Source organism: Myotis myotis, unplaced genomic scaffold (genome assembly GCF_014108235.1).
Source record: "Myotis myotis isolate mMyoMyo1 unplaced genomic scaffold, mMyoMyo1.p scaffold_m19_p_4, whole genome shotgun sequence".
Taxonomy (NCBI): Eukaryota; Metazoa; Chordata; class Mammalia; order Chiroptera; family Vespertilionidae; genus Myotis; species Myotis myotis.
Window position 1 is genome coordinate 11,030,384 of NW_023416346.1, and position 15,450 is coordinate 11,045,833.

The 15,450-nt window shown below is 42.6% G+C and overlaps 1 protein-coding gene across 1 annotated transcript in view; it reads right to left on the reverse strand.

The window, feature by feature from the left end:
• Positions 1–9,259: 9,259 nt before the first annotated feature.
• The window catches only part of LOC118654300 (phosphatidylinositol-binding clathrin assembly protein-like), a 35,455-nt gene continuing 29,264 nt past the window's right edge, over positions 9,260–15,450 (reverse strand). The window contains exons 14-16 of the mRNA XM_036305623.1: positions 12,748–12,804; positions 10,387–10,494; positions 9,260–9,743 (exon numbers count right to left, since the gene is read on the reverse strand). Coding sequence (XP_036161516.1) covers positions 10,387–10,494; positions 12,748–12,804 — 165 coding nt within the window. The 3' untranslated portion in view covers positions 9,260–9,743. The remainder of the gene's footprint in view (positions 9,744–10,386; positions 10,495–12,747; positions 12,805–15,450) is intronic.

The following is a 15,450-nucleotide window of genomic DNA, read 5'->3' on the forward strand; positions in this document are numbered from 1 at the left end:
TCAGTTTCCTTGCTTAGTGGGGACACATAGTAATAAGTGATTAACATTTATGTAAAAACTAACTACATGCCAGTCACTAAGTAGTGTTATTTCATCCCTACAGCCCAGTGTGAGAGGGACTGCTATTGCCTCTAGCTTACAGACAAGTAAAGGGACTTTAAAGTGAACCATTTGTAAGAGAATAGGATGTTGTAACAGTCACATATCTGGAAAGGAAGGGAGTACAAGTGGAAGACACTGCCTAAATTGATTTTAAAATGAGAATAACAATGCCTGGGCTGGTGTGGCTCAGTGGTTGAGCTTTGTCCTATGAACCAGGTTGCTGGTTTGATTCCCAGTCAGGGCAGATGCCCGGGTTGCAGGCTCTATCCCCAGTAGGGGGCGTGCAGGCGGCAGCTGATCAATGATGTTACTCATAATTGATGTTTCTATCACTCTCCCTTCCTCTCTGAAATCAGTACACACACACACACACACACACACACACACACACACACACCTTTAAAAGAAGAGTGGTAAGAAAAGTATGTCAGCCTCTAGGAATGGAGAGAAGTGGGGGGAGTAACTAAATGGATGTAGAGCAGGGGTCCTCAAACTTTTTAAACAGGGGGCCAGTTCACTGTCCCTCAGACCGTTGGAGGGCCGGACTATAGTTTAAAAAAAAACTATGAACAAATTCCTATGCACACTGCACATATCTTATTTTGAAGTAAAAAAACAAAACGGGAACAAATACAATATTTGTATTTGCATGTGGCCCGCAGGCCGTAGTTTGAGGACCCCTGATGTAGAGGGTAAAAGGTAGGAGGTGGGTGCGTGGGACAGACTAAGTCAGAAACAGGAAAACAAGCTACTGCTGCCAGAACTGTAAGGACAGTTCAAGGAGTTGTCTGTGTCAGGTTTGGGTCCTTCTAGCAAACTCAGGAATCTGTTCAGAAAGGGTAGGGGCTGGATACTGGGAGATGTGTGGATCTAGAGGAGTAAGGAACGTGGGAGCGGCTTTAGATTGGAAAGAAGGGGGTGAAACTCGAGGACTGAACATAGGGGTGGTACTAGAGGACTGGGGAGAGGGGGGATGTGAGCTGGAAATATGAGTGATGTGGAGGAGTGAAGAAACTGGGCGGTGCAGTAGGACTAGCGGGGTGGGTGGGCTGAGGACTGGAGATAGTGGGGAGGCTTGAAGACTTGGAATAGGGCTGGTGGTGGAAGACAGTGGGAGCTTCTATATAGTCATAACAAAACCTTAGAATGTGAAATTAAACAAGACCATTATATTAGAATTTTAAAAATATAAATCACTTGGTAGTGTTAACTCAAAAATAATATCAACTAGTTGTTTCGTCACCAAAAAGGACTTATTCGGGAAAAAGGGGGTTGCAACCCAGTGCATGTGAATTCAGCAAGCCACACGTGCACACTGGTCTGAATGCCAAGATGGAGGGTGTGGACCCTGAAAAAGAAAATATCTACTAAGAAGGCTCCTGGTGCTAACTGGGTTCAACTTTTTTAAAAAAAACCAATAAATAAAAAAAAGAACAACCTATCTTAGCAGCCATTTCTACACAAGGGTTGTGCTGGGCTGCATATCTGGCACTTCAGCCAGACGGGTCAAGCTGTGCTGTCTGTTCCTAAAACACATAGATAGGAAGGTACTGACATCAGGCCAGGCCTTGAGATATGGTCTCATGGCCCCTTCCCAGCACGAAGGCCTTCTTTCTCAGAAGGCCCGGAAGTCTCATTCCAAATTTGGGAGACAAAAGACTGGAAAAAGTATAAATAAAGAGAGTTTCCTCCATATTGGGGGGCCCAGAATTTGAAAGACACATTTTTCTCTGGGCCTCCACAAAATTTAATAATAAAATGTAACTCCTGTAGTAAGCGCTGCAGTTCAGCCTCTGCTTTGGCAGGGTGCTGTGACTGTGGTCAGCTGGCCAGCTTAATAAAGGCTCTTACATTTAAATTCTGAGTCGGTGGTCTACCTCGCTAAGTGAACCCATAACATTTGGAGGCCCCAGCGAGATCCCCGGCAGGGAGGAGAGGGACCCCTTATTTAGGGCTGGAGGCTCTCCCCCGGCAGGGAGGAGAGGGACCCCCTATTTAAGGCAGGAGGCTCTCCCCCGGCAGGGGTGAGAGGGACCCCTTGTTTAGGGCAGGAGGCTCTCCCCTGGCAGGGGTGAGAGGGACCCCCTATTCAAGGCAGGAGGCTCTCCCCCACTTGTCGCCGGGCACGCAGCAAGATACCCCACATCCCTGTGGGGAACGACTACCAAGGAGGCATCCGTCCCGGGTTCCAGGGAGGCGGAGGAGACTCCACCCAAAACTTTCAATTCGGAAACCGAACCACCTGGACTCTCGAGAGAGGTAAGGAAGACCTGTCGTTAAACTGGAATTGGGACGTCCCATGGAAGGACCTATACGGAGGGCTGAATGCAGCGGTACTTCTGGTCCTGACCCGCGGCCACCATGGTGGCCGGGGTCTCTGGTTTGTGCTGCTTTAGGCTGCACCGGGTTTGTCTATCTGGTGTTTGTTATCTTGGTGTTTGTTGTCAAAAAGTCATCTGCTTCTGTGAGCACCCCGCTGCAATGTTTTTTGAAAAATTTTCAGGACTTCAAGGAGCGAGCTGCAGGTTCTGGGCAACCTTAGGTTGCATTTGTCTAGTTTGTTTTGTCTTTGTTCTTTGTTGTCTTTGTCTTTGTCAAAATGGGTTAGGGTCAGTCGTCTTCTTCGACCCCCTATCAATTAGGCCCACTCCAAGCGAGTGGAAGGGGAGCTTGATCACCTCCTGGGAAACCATAGAGCTCCCTTAGGCAATTAGTCAGGAATTGGTTGGATTGCTTAAACTCTGAGTAAACATTTGGTAGAAGTCAAAACTTGGACTGTCTGGTGTATGAATGTAAGTATGAGAGTCTGTGTGAAGCGAAAGCTACTTTGTGTTATCTGGCTGTACACATAAGTGTATTTGTTATCTCTGTTGTTTGTTTAAAGATAGGGCAAACCCTCCTTTAAGGGGAAGACAGCAGAGAACTTTTAATTGCTTTTTCCTGAGGTATAATTTTGCTGTGTTAGGTTAAAATGTTAGAAGTCTAGGGTTAATTTAAAGGTATAAGGTTGCAACCCAAAGAAGTTTAAACAAAGGCTTGTTAGGTTAAGATTAGTACATTTTCCCTTTACAGTAGGTCTCTGTTGGGGACAGCATCCGCTCTAACTGGGGGAGGAAGAGAGCTGAAAACTGCTCCGGAGCGGGTGTGAGATGGGGTAGTGGCGGTAGGATTCACTAGATAGGGTAGTAGGCTCTCAGCCTGCTGAGATAGAGGAGCCTTAGGCTGGGGGACAGGGGGATAGTCAGAGAGGTCAAAAGTAGTAAAGGAGGAGAAGGATTTGAGTCTCTGGGTCTTACAAAAGGAAAAATCTAGGAGGGAGAGAGCTAAGGAAATGGTTAATGCAGAAAAGAGGGGGGCCGTCGGCAGGGAAAGCAGACCAGAAGTTTTGTTGATTTTTACTTATCTGCTGAACTCAAGGCTGAAAGCTTCTACTAAGCACAGTAAGTTTTTCTCTGCCCCGTTTTATTCTCTTTAACCCTTCCAATACTAAATTAAACTGATACAGTATACTTGAAATTGCATAGGGAAGGAAGCACCTGCTCTTAGTAATCTAAGAAATACTGGCTATAAAGGATTGAGGTTTCTAAGAATAAGGAATTACTGGGTAGAAGGTCTGAGGCATGGTTATGCATTTTTAAAGGACATAGAAAGAAGATTTAAAGGCTAATTTGAAAGTATGAAATTTAGAAAGGTTGTGTATGTGATAAGGAGAAGAGAAATGTTGAAAGGAAATTAATCAAATGGTACAGGCCAGTAAGTCAGAAAGAGTAAATAATTTATATTCTGCCTCCTAAACAGAGGGTAAATAGTTATGCCAAAGTACTTAGGAAGGACTGATAAAAGAAATGCCACAGTTACTGTTTTGTTATAACTCTGGAAAGTCCATAAAAAGGACTGACAAGGAAAATCAGAAGATCTTAAGGCAGGTCAGTGGCTTTTTCTCCTTATGTAATTCCTCTAAAATTTGGCAATGCTAAATAAGTTATGGCAATACATTTCTTTGCATGAATTCAATAAGACCGGTTCCCAATAGTGGTTTTATTGAATGAAAACTTTGACTGGAGGATCATGTTTTAAGGAGCCCTGTCTGAGCTCTGAAGACTTGAAGCCAATAAGAGTGCCATGGAGAAAGCCTGGTATCCTGCTTGGGAGCCCTGAAAATAGCTGGCACTGGAGCATCAGGCCCATGCCCTACCATCACTGGCAGTTGGTCAGAGTAGAGGGGGAGGCAGAACCCCCATGCACTCTGGGCCGCAACGAGTAGGAGGGCTGCTGAGAAGGGCCTTGAAGCAAGGACAATGGGCAGCAGATACTGCAGGCAGGCCTGATGGTGGCTGGATGGCTTGGCTTCCTGGCCCTATGGGGCACATTAAGATTCATGAGATTCCAGCAAAGGTAGTCAGTTACCATCCTTGTTGTGTTTATGCAAACAATCAGGCCAAATTGAATACAATAAATAAATTAGTATTTTGATGGACAGAGGGGTAATTTTAAGGAGAAAAACTCTATTTCAATAGAGGTTATTAAAACTGAAATGTTTTCTTTGTTAGAGTTTGTCTCTGCCAGGTCACAAGCCCACCTACTTCTATGCCCAGGCCTCATTGTCCCTCTGACAGGCAGCAAGGATCTCTTGGCTCTGAGAGAAACTTCTGACCCTCCTCAGCTTGAAGTAGTTACAGAAGAAAATCCAACGCCCATTTTCCCTGAAAGAATTCAGAGCCAGGATCCTTGAGGTAATATAGTAGGCAGTTAGACAGACATGAGCAGAGCAAGGACGATGGGCCAACTGGCACTGACTCCCCAGAAGCAAGAGGGAACTTGGCTGCAGACGAAGCAGCCCGGGAGGCTGCCCTAAAACCAGTGGGGCCTTTACAGATTCTAGTGACTCCTCCAGACCCTGAACTACTCATCTCACCAGTTTACTCAAGTTCTTTCAGGCTTTACAGTCTACCCAGAAAGCAGACCAGAAGCACATCTGAGATGTTCTGCCTGTATCCGGTTCATCCCTCCCAACATGGTGACTCTGTTTGGGTAAAGAAATTTGCCACCCAAGGACTGACTCCTACCTGGAAAGGACCACCCCCACGGCAGTCAAGGTCGACAGGATCCCGACGTGGCTTCATCACACTCGGCTTAAGACAGCCCCGGCAAAATAGAGAGCCCAGGACTCTTTGGACCCTCTAGAGATCATTCCAGGCCCTTATCTTATAAACAGGCCCACTGACTTTATTTGGCAAAGAATTAATTCTATCAAGCTTATAGTCCTGAGGGGTCAATATAACTCCCTCCCCAACAATGACCCAAAAGAGTCCATGATTTGACTCATGTACATAAAACCAGTGGGGAATGTGCTGGGCTGCATATCTGGCACTTCGGCCAGACGGGTCATGCTGTGCTGTCTGTTCCTAGAACACACAGATAGGAAGGTACTGACATCAGGCCAGGCCTTGAGATATGGTCTCATGGCCCCTTCCCAGCACGAAGGCCTTCTTTCTCAGAAGGCCCGGAAGTCTCATTCCAAATTTGGGAGACAAAAGACTGGAAAAAGTATAAAGAGAGTTTCCTCCATATTGGGGGGCCCAGAATTTGAAAGACACATTTTTCTCTGGGCCTCCACAAAATTTAATAATAAAATGTAACTCCTGTAGTAGTCAGCGCTGCAGTTCAGCCTCTGCTTTGGCAGGGTGCTGTGACTGTGGTCAGCTGGCCAGCTTAATAAAGGCTCTTAAATTTAAATTCTGAGTCAGTGGTGGTCTATCTCGCTGAGTGAACTCATAACAGGGTCTCTCATGCAGACCACACTTCAGGGAGAAGCCTGCACCAAGTGACCTGCCTCCTGCACTGAACTGCCTGCCTGCACTGTGTTTCTGGCATCTGGGCCAGCCTTTATAAAGGAGTTCCTGGAGTTCTAGTTCAACCAGTAGGACTGAGGCATTCCCTGTCCAATCACAGCTGTGCAGCTATATCCCATCAGCATCCTCGCTGACCAATCAGAGCAGCTCCATTCTGAACAATCAGGACAGTGTTTTTTGGAGCAATCAAACTGGGAGAATTTAGAGATGGACTAATCAGGGACGAGGGGCAGGGGCTTCTGTCTACATAAGGCAGCCCCCCTCTGGCTCAGAGAGAGCACTTTCCCTTTCCACCAAAGAAGACTATGTTTCTTCAGCTGGAGCTGCAACACCCAAGACGTCTTGCCAGGGACCCCTGCAGAGCAGACCCATCCAGATGTGAGCAGAGGGAGCAGACCAGGGCAGAGCTGTGTAGCTGGAAATGGGCCTCTCCCTGAGGCCACCTGCCCCAGGGCCGCCTCACAGCTGTGCTGTTTCACAGCCCTACTGCTTCTGAACTGAGGTGTAACGCGATTAAGCTGTTCCATGGTCCCAGCTGTGCTGTATCACAATTGAGCTCTTTGCACTGAATAAAGTTTATTGCTTCACTGCACCACAAATTGGGGATTCCTAATGGTGGTGAATTGGTGCCAATGACCATCAGTTGACATGCGGTATTTATAGAGGGGAAAGGGAGTCAAGGGAAGGGGAAGTTAGAACCATAAAGCTTTATTATGAACACTAGAGGCCCAGTTCACAAATTCATGCACGGGTGGGGTCCCTTGGGTTGGCCTATGGGGATAGGGCCCCAGCTTGTGCCCCCAGCCTCACAGCCCCAGCTCACACCCCAGCCTCACAGCCCCACAGCCCTGCCTGGCACCCCGCCTTGGCCTGGCACCGCCTGCTCACCTGCTCCACCATCCTGCTCTCATTGGGGCCCATTGGGAGCTGGCTGCACAAGTTCCACGCTGCCCCCTGGTGGTCAGCGCGTGTCATAGCAAGTGGTTGAGTGGCCTTAGCATTTCATTTCATATCACACTTTGATTGGTTGAACGGCAGACCGGACACTTAGCATATTAGGCTTTTATTATATAGGATCATTGACTATATTCCTTATGCTATGCTTATGTCCCCATGTTGTCAATCAATTTTTTAGAAATGTACCAAGTCAGTCCAAGAGAAAGAAAGTTGATTTTCACAAATGTGGCAGGAACAACTAGATAACTATATGGAAAAGTAAATCTCTACCCTTACCTGTCACCAAACATAAAAATGTATTTTTACATGGCAGGGGATGCATGGGTGGGTGGGTGGGAAGAGAGCAACCAAAAAACTTGTATGCATATATACATAACCCACGGACACAGACAATAGGGTAGTGGAGACCTGGGGTGGGAGGCGTGGTGGGATATAGTCAATGGGAGAAAAAAGCGGACATATGTAATACTTTCAACAATAAAGATTTTAAAAAAAAACGTATTTTACATGGACCATAGATCTAAACATAAAAGCTAAAGCTATAGATCTTCTAGAGGAGAAATGCAGAATATCTTTATGATGTTGGGATAATCAAATATTTCTGAAGACACCAAAAGCACTAATCATAAAAGAAAAACTTGACAAATTGGACTTCAAAATTAGAAAATATCTTCTCATCAAATGATACCATCAAAAAAGTGGAAAGGCACCCTAGCTGGTTTAGCTCAGTGGATAAAGCATTGGCATGCAGAGGGAAGGGTCCTAGGTTCTATTCCAGTCAAGGGCAAATGCCTGATTGTGGGCTCAATCCCCAGTAGGGGGCGTGCAGGAGGCAGCAGATCAATGATTCTCTCTCATCATTTATGTCACTCTCTCCCTCTCCCTTCCTTTCTGAAATCAATAAAAACATATTTAAAAAATAAGATAAATAAATAAGTGAAAAGGCAAGTCACAGTCTAGGAGAAATTATTTCCATAGTATATCTAATATAATTAATATTCAGAATATATTAAAAAACTATAAACCAATAATTAAAAACAAAGAAAAGCATTAAAGGGGACAAAATAGTTGCACACTTCACAAAAAACGATATTGGAATGGTCAATAAGTATGTGAAAAGTTGCTTAATCATCAGGGAAATGTAAATGAAACTTCATGTTATATTACTACAAACTCACTAGAATGGCCAAAATTTACAATTTTAATAGCAGTAACTGTTGGCCAGAACTTGGAGCACCTAGAATTCTTATACATTGCTGGTGGGATAAAGTGGTAGTTTTTTTTAAAACTTTTGGCAGTTTTAATTTAATTTTTTAAAAATTGTCATTGATGAGAGAAAGAGAGAGAGAGGGAGAGAGAGAGAGAGAGAGAGAGAGAGAGAGAGAGAGAGAGAGAGAAACATCGATTGGTTGTTCCACTTTTTTATGCACTCATTGGTTGATTCTTGTATGTACCCTGACTGACTAGGGATCAAACCTGCAACCCTAGAACAATGGGCCATTGCTCCAACCAACTGAGCTACCTGGCAAGGGTGGCAGTTTTAATTTTATTTATTTTTCATTTTTAAATAGATTTTTGTTGTTGAGAGTATTAGATATCTCCCATTTTCCCTCCGTTCCCCCACTCCTCTCAGTCCCTACCCACCCCCCACCCCCAGGTCTTTACCACCCTATTGCCCATGTCAATGGGCTATGCATATACATACATAAGTTCTTTGGTTTATCTCTTCTCATTCCCTCACCACTCATTGAAGTATGTCAGTCTGTTCCATGCCTCCCTGCATTGGGTCTTATTTTGTTGGTCAATTCATTTTGTTCATTAGATTCCACAAATAAGGGAGAGCATGTGATATTTGTCTTTCTCAGTTTGGCTTCTTTTACTTAGCATAATATTTTCCAGGTCCATCATGCTGTGCCAGTTTTAATTTTATACCAACACCTACTATACGACCCAGCCATTCTACTCCTAGGTATTTACCCAAGAGATATATCCACAATTGTACACAAAAAGACTTGTATAAGAATATTTTCAGCCCTAGCCGGTTTGGCTCAGTGGAAAGAGCTTTGGCTTGCGGACTGAAGGGTCCATGGTTTGATTCTGGTCAAGGGCACATGCCTGGGTTGTGGGCTCGAACCCCAGTGGGGGGCATGCAGGAGGCAGTCAATCAATGATTCTCTCATCACTGATGTTTCTATCTCTCCCTCTTCCTTCCTCTATGAAATCAATAAAAATATATATTAAAAACACGTTTTCAGAGCTTGTATATGTACATCAATTTAAAATTTATTTTTAAAATGTGAATAAATATATTTTTACACAAACAAAAATTACGTTTATCACCAGCATAAATAAAGTAAATGAACTTCTAAAAGATGTTAAAGGAGAGGGAAATTATTTCAATGCAAGAAGGGGTAGTAAACAACAAATTCTAAACACATAGCTAAATCTAAACAAAAACTGTTTCTATAAATACTAATACTCTTAATTTCAGAAGTGTAAAATATTTGACCACCAGACTATACAAGTTGGTTAGAAATGCCCTTGTAATTTAAAAATGTAAAAGTGTCCTAAGTTCCTAATGTTATTTTGGAAGGAAGAGTAAGATACTAACTTTAGGTTTTGATCATTTTGAAGAATAACTAGTTAAACAAGAGAAATAGAATGCATCACCTCCAAGATATTGAATTGGAGAGATCTCAACAGTATTGCATGTTTATTTTACTTGGAAGATGTGGATGATTTTGTTCCGGTTGTAGAGAGATGACCATTTTTTTCCCCCCATCACTGAATTCCAGTGGTTTTGCTTCGGTACTTCTACATGAATTGTACCTACTTGAAAGAAAGATAGGTAGGTAAATCTTTCTACACTCATCCATATTACCACTGCCTGCTTCCACTTCCATGGTCAAGCTATATTCTCTGCCTGTAGTATCAAACTTCTGTCTATACATCTACTAGTTGAGATTCTCCTTATCATTTGATACTCATTGCCCTGAATCTTCCATCCCTGAATTAATCATTCCCTCCTGTGACCCCCACATAGTGCTTTGTGCTTCCTTATCTGTTTATATGTTTGTCTGGAATAGCTTTTCCTTACTCCACTGACTATTTTTTAAATCTTAGCATTAAACTTAGGTATCACTTCCTTGGGAAGTTGTCCTTGAAACTCCAGGCTGAGTGACCTGCCCCTTTGGCACTGATCACAGTTGGGTTTGTTAAATGAATGAATAAAAGGATTGCTGAATAGCTATCAGAACCTAGTTGTGGTTTAACAACACAGGTTTGTAGAGGACCAGGTCTGCACAGATCTGTGTCTTTCTACAAGGATGAAAACGTTCGAATTCGTTTTTCTTCCATGGGAGACCAACAGTGCACAACAGATGTACATATTGTAAAACTCAGTTCTAACCCTGGTCCTGCCTCCAGTGACTGCACATCTCTACCAAGGCTCTGAGGAGCGACAGCTCAAACATACCTAATGTTCTGTGAGGCGAGTGGGAGGTTTGTTGGCCTCTAAGTCTTGCCGGGTATAATCCATGGATGGAAGTGATATTGGGAAAGGAGCTCCCACTGAAGCTGGAATCTATGAATTCGAATGGAAAAGAAAACAAAAAGTGAAAACTTAGTTAGTATTTAATTGCTCTCCTAATACAATAGCACCAAGAGGATAGGTAGTTCCTCCAGTCTAGAGTAATTATTACAGTTGATGGATGTCAACTGAAAGGAATGTTAAATGTCAAATGAGAGAGAGAGAGAGAGAGAGAGAGAGAGAGAGAGAGAGAGAGAGAGAGAGAAATAGATCTGTGAAGTAGTTGCTAGTGATAACGAGTGAAGTGAGAAGACCTAAAGAATAGCTCTTGAAAAGCAGGGACTCTCTATGAAAAAGAAAACTCCTACATCTCCAGGCCAATAATCCTCATGGGAAAGGGAAGGAAGGGAAGTTTATAGGTAGACATGGAACATGTTAAGTATATAATGGTATGTATGTATCTTTGATGAAATATTTTAGTTACAGGTTATGTCAGTTCATATGAACATGTAAAAGTTAAATGTGAAGGCCCAATTGGTGTGGCCCAGTGGTTGAGCATCGACCCACGCACCAAGAGGTCGCTAGTTCGATTCCAGTCAGGGCACATGCCTGGGTTGTGGGCTCAATCCTCAGTAGGGGGCGTGTAGGAGGCAGCCGATTGATGATTCTCTCTCGTCATTGATGTTTCTCATGCTCCCTCTCCCTTCCTCTCTGAAATCAATAAAAACATATTTTTTTAAATTTCATTTTCAAATGATCTGAAAAAAATTGTGATAAAAAGGTGAACATTTGGTAATTCAAGATGCTGAAGTACAGATGTTTGTTATCCTGTCTACTTTCCTGTATTTTTTACATTTTTCCAAATTGACATCAACAACAAAAACATAAGTTGAGTGAATTGGTGGTGAGATTTGCAGACTGGATGACTTCAGAGCTTCCATTATCTGTGTTACATCCCATGAAATTGATGCAATGCATCACAGCTATAAAAAGGAGAACTGGTGACTGCAAACAATGTTTAACTATGTAAAGAAAAATTCTGAATTATGAAAACATCGTCAAACAGGCAGAACAGAAATAACAGACTAAAATTAGTTAGAGAAAAGGTGGATAAAAAGCTCAAAATCAGAAAAATGCCAGATATTCCACCTGTATTAATAATTTCTCCCATGGAAGTCTTGCACAATAAGAAAAAAATCAGCCTTATTAATGTCCACTTACTTTTTACCTGCTTGATGCAAAGCAGAAGTGACCCCAAACAGCAAATGGCAAGTTAAACAAAACAAAATCAAACAACAAAAAAACCTTTGCAAAAAGAAAGGAAATATGGCAGCAAACAGTAGCTCATAACTCTTGGTAAAAACCAAGAATGTAAATTCAGTTATACTTGAATCTCTATTATGTGCATATTAGTTATTCCTATTTTGGATTATCTATTAATTCTGGAACAGTTTTCCACTTACACACATCCCTCCTCTTCCACATTTCTAGGGTCGCTTTCTCTATTCCATTTAGCTATTTCACAGTGCCTTTGTGAAAAAGAGGGTTATATAGCCCAACTGGTGTGATTCAATGGTTGAGCACTGACCTATGAACCAGGAGGTCACAGTTCAATTCCCTACTAGGGCACATGCACAGGTCGTGGGCTTGATCCCCAGTGTGGGGCATGCAGGATGCAGATGATCAATGATTCTCTCTCATCATTGATGTTTCTCTCTCTCTCTCACCCCTTCCCTTCCTTTCTGAAATCAATACAAACATATTTTTAAAAATACAAAGAAAAAGAGGGCTATTTCTTTTTCCAATGTAAGGAAAGGATACAGATGAATTACCTTCCATTTTAAATTATATATATATACACTAGAGGCCCAGTGCATAAAATTCATGCACTTGGAGGGATCCCTCAGCCTGGCCTGTGCCCTCTCGCACTCTGGGAATACTGGGGGATGTCTGACTGATGGGTTAGGTCTGCTCCCTGCCTAAGCGAGCAATCAGACATCATTAGCGCTGCCGTGGAGGCAGGAGAGGCTCCTGCCACTGCTGCTGCGTTTGCCATCTATGAGCCCGGCTTCTGGCTGAGCAGCGCTCCCCCTGTGGGAGTACACTGACCACCAGGGGGCAGCTCCTGTGTTGAGCGTCTTCCCCCTGGTGGTCAGTGCACATCATAGCAACCGGTCATAATAACATTTGGTCATTTTGCATATTAGCCTTTTATTATATAGGATCATGTTGTTTTCTGTTAGTGCAAGCCATGGGGAGTTTTTACTCTATCTCCCACTTTTGATATATTAAAAGGTTTTTTCTTACCACTCCATACACAGGCTCTTGCTCTGAATTCACTGGACAGGGTACTGGGACTGGTACCTTGAAGCAAAGTGTCAGTTACTATACAGTACAGTTTCTACTTATATTCAATAAGAAATATTATAAGATACAGAAAACATTCTATCTATTTAATATTGAGGAAAAATATAGCGAATAGTTCCTAACCAGAACAATGGTCTTTCCCTGAGCATGAGAAATTTAGGAGTTTTAAGGACTTCTAATTACTGGTATGTTGTGTTGGAAATCATAGCAGACTTCACAGGAGCTCAATTTTCCTGAGGAGTGGGAATTTGCTTGGACAACATTACACATCCAAGAGAAATATGGCCTTTTAGATAATAAATAGTTATGACTCTCCTGTTCATGCTGTATAACTAAGAAAATAACATTAGTAAACAAAACAAAAAAAATTGTCAACCACAATCTCACTACCTCCAACAAATAAAACCTTCTTAATTTTTCAATGTTCCTTCCAGTCTTTGGTTATGATATCAGTTGGGTATATGAGATAATGTGAAAAATAAAGAGAATTTGGCTTTCATCACAGCAGACAAAAAGTAGTGACATACAGTATTTAGTGCTACGAGTGTGATGTCAAATTATGCCTGGCTTTCAACCCTGATTTAGTCTCCTTGTCTATACCAGTCACAACTTTAATCCTGGTCTTCGTCTCTTTGTGTACTGCTAAGTGATGTAATATGAGAGACAGCAGTGGTCTTTGACCTTAGACTTATCCCAGAGTGCTAGAGACTGGCCAGAAGAACTTGAACAAAGAGGCAAAAATACATGTTTAATCTTGGCCAGCGTGGCTCAGTGGTTGAGCATTGACCTATGAACCAGGAGGTCATGGTTTGATTCCCGGTCAGGGCACTTATGCTCAGGTTGCAGGCTCGATCCCCAGTGCGGGGAGTGCAGGAGGAAGCTGATCAATAATTCTCTCTCATCATTGATATTTCTCTCTCTCTCTCTCCCTCTTCCTTTCTCTCTGAAATCAATAAAAATACATTTAAAAAATGCATTATTACTATCAATCTTTCAGATCTTTCCCAAAATATTCTTGTACCTTGGCTCCTCATTCTGCTATAAACATTTTTCTCCATTTTTGATACATATTATCTAAACCAAATTGGTAACTGTATCATAAATAATTTCTATTCTCACAGCTTGTGCTTTATTAACAGACACTTACTACTCAGAGTCTGATCCGTGGACCCAAAGCATCAACATCAGTTGGGAGCTGGCCAGAAATGGGGAATCTCAATCACCACCACCACCACCACTACCCACCACCCACCCACCCCCGTGAGTCACATGCATGTTGAAGCTTGAGAAAAAGAAAGTGTAGCAAGGTTCTAGAAAATTTGGTCAAGGAAGTATGCCCAGCATTTTCACAATCCCCCAGAGCCGTGGTCGGCAAACTGCAGCTCACGAGCCACATGTGGCTCTTTGGCCCCTTGAGTGTGGCTCTTCCTAAGCCTTAGGAGTACCCTAATTAAGTTAATAACAATGTACCTACCTATATAGTTTAAGTTTAAGAAATTTGGCTCTCAAAAGAAATTTCAATCGTTGTACTGTTGATATTTGGCTCTGTTGACTAATGAGTTTGCCGACCACTGCCCCAGAGCATCTTCATTATTGTTAGGGGGAGTGCTTATTCTCCCTGCCTTCCTACTTCCACATCCCTCTCTGGGTGCCGAGGAGATTTAATTTAATGCTCTGTGTTTCATAAACTAGTGGGTGGGAGTACTGTGTCACAAAATCACTACCATCACCATCACTGTCACCATCACCATCATCATACTGCTAGTGAATATTTATGGAGCACTTACTGTGACCTAGGCACCATTCGAAGCAATTTATGTGTATTACCTCATTGAATACTCACAACAATCCACTGCTCCACATCCTTTAAGTCCTTGGGGACAAATGTGTTTTGGAATTCAGAATGTTTTGTATTTTAGAAAGATGATTACAAATTACACATAGAACATATTAGTAACACCCCAAGGGAGCTAGTCTAGCACCCTGTAATCAAACACATTAATATTTCTTTAGCAAAATGCAAATCCAAAATTCATGTATGAATAATTACACTTAGTGAAATAATGACGATAGCCTCATTATAATTCAGGTAAAGTTTTCCAGCCAAAAGAGTTTGTTGCAAACTTAAAGAAAAACTTGTTTTCCAGAGATTTTTGAATTTTATTGGAGACTCTTATTTCAACTTTCAATCTATTAACAATTCCTGTCAAGTCTATCTGTATATCTATCTCTCAAATCTCTTTCTTTCCATCTACTGCCACCACTATAGCATTCTAGACCTGGCCACCCTAGATCTCTTGTTTGAATGACTTGAAAAGATTTCTGAGTTGCCCAATCTGTATCATATTTCCCTATTCCCCATCTTTCACACTCCTCCTAGACTAATCTTTCAAAAACATAAAAGTGATGCCCGGCTGGAGTGGCTCAATGGTTGAACATCAACCTCTGAACCAGGAGGTCATGGTTCAATTCCCCATGCCCAGGTTGCGGGCTCAATCCCCAGTGTGGGGCGTGCAGGAGGCAGCCGATCAATGATTCTCTCTCATCATTGATGTTTCTATCTCTCTCTCCCTCTCTCTTCCTCTCTGAAATCAATAAAGATATATTTACACACACACACACACACACACACACACACACACA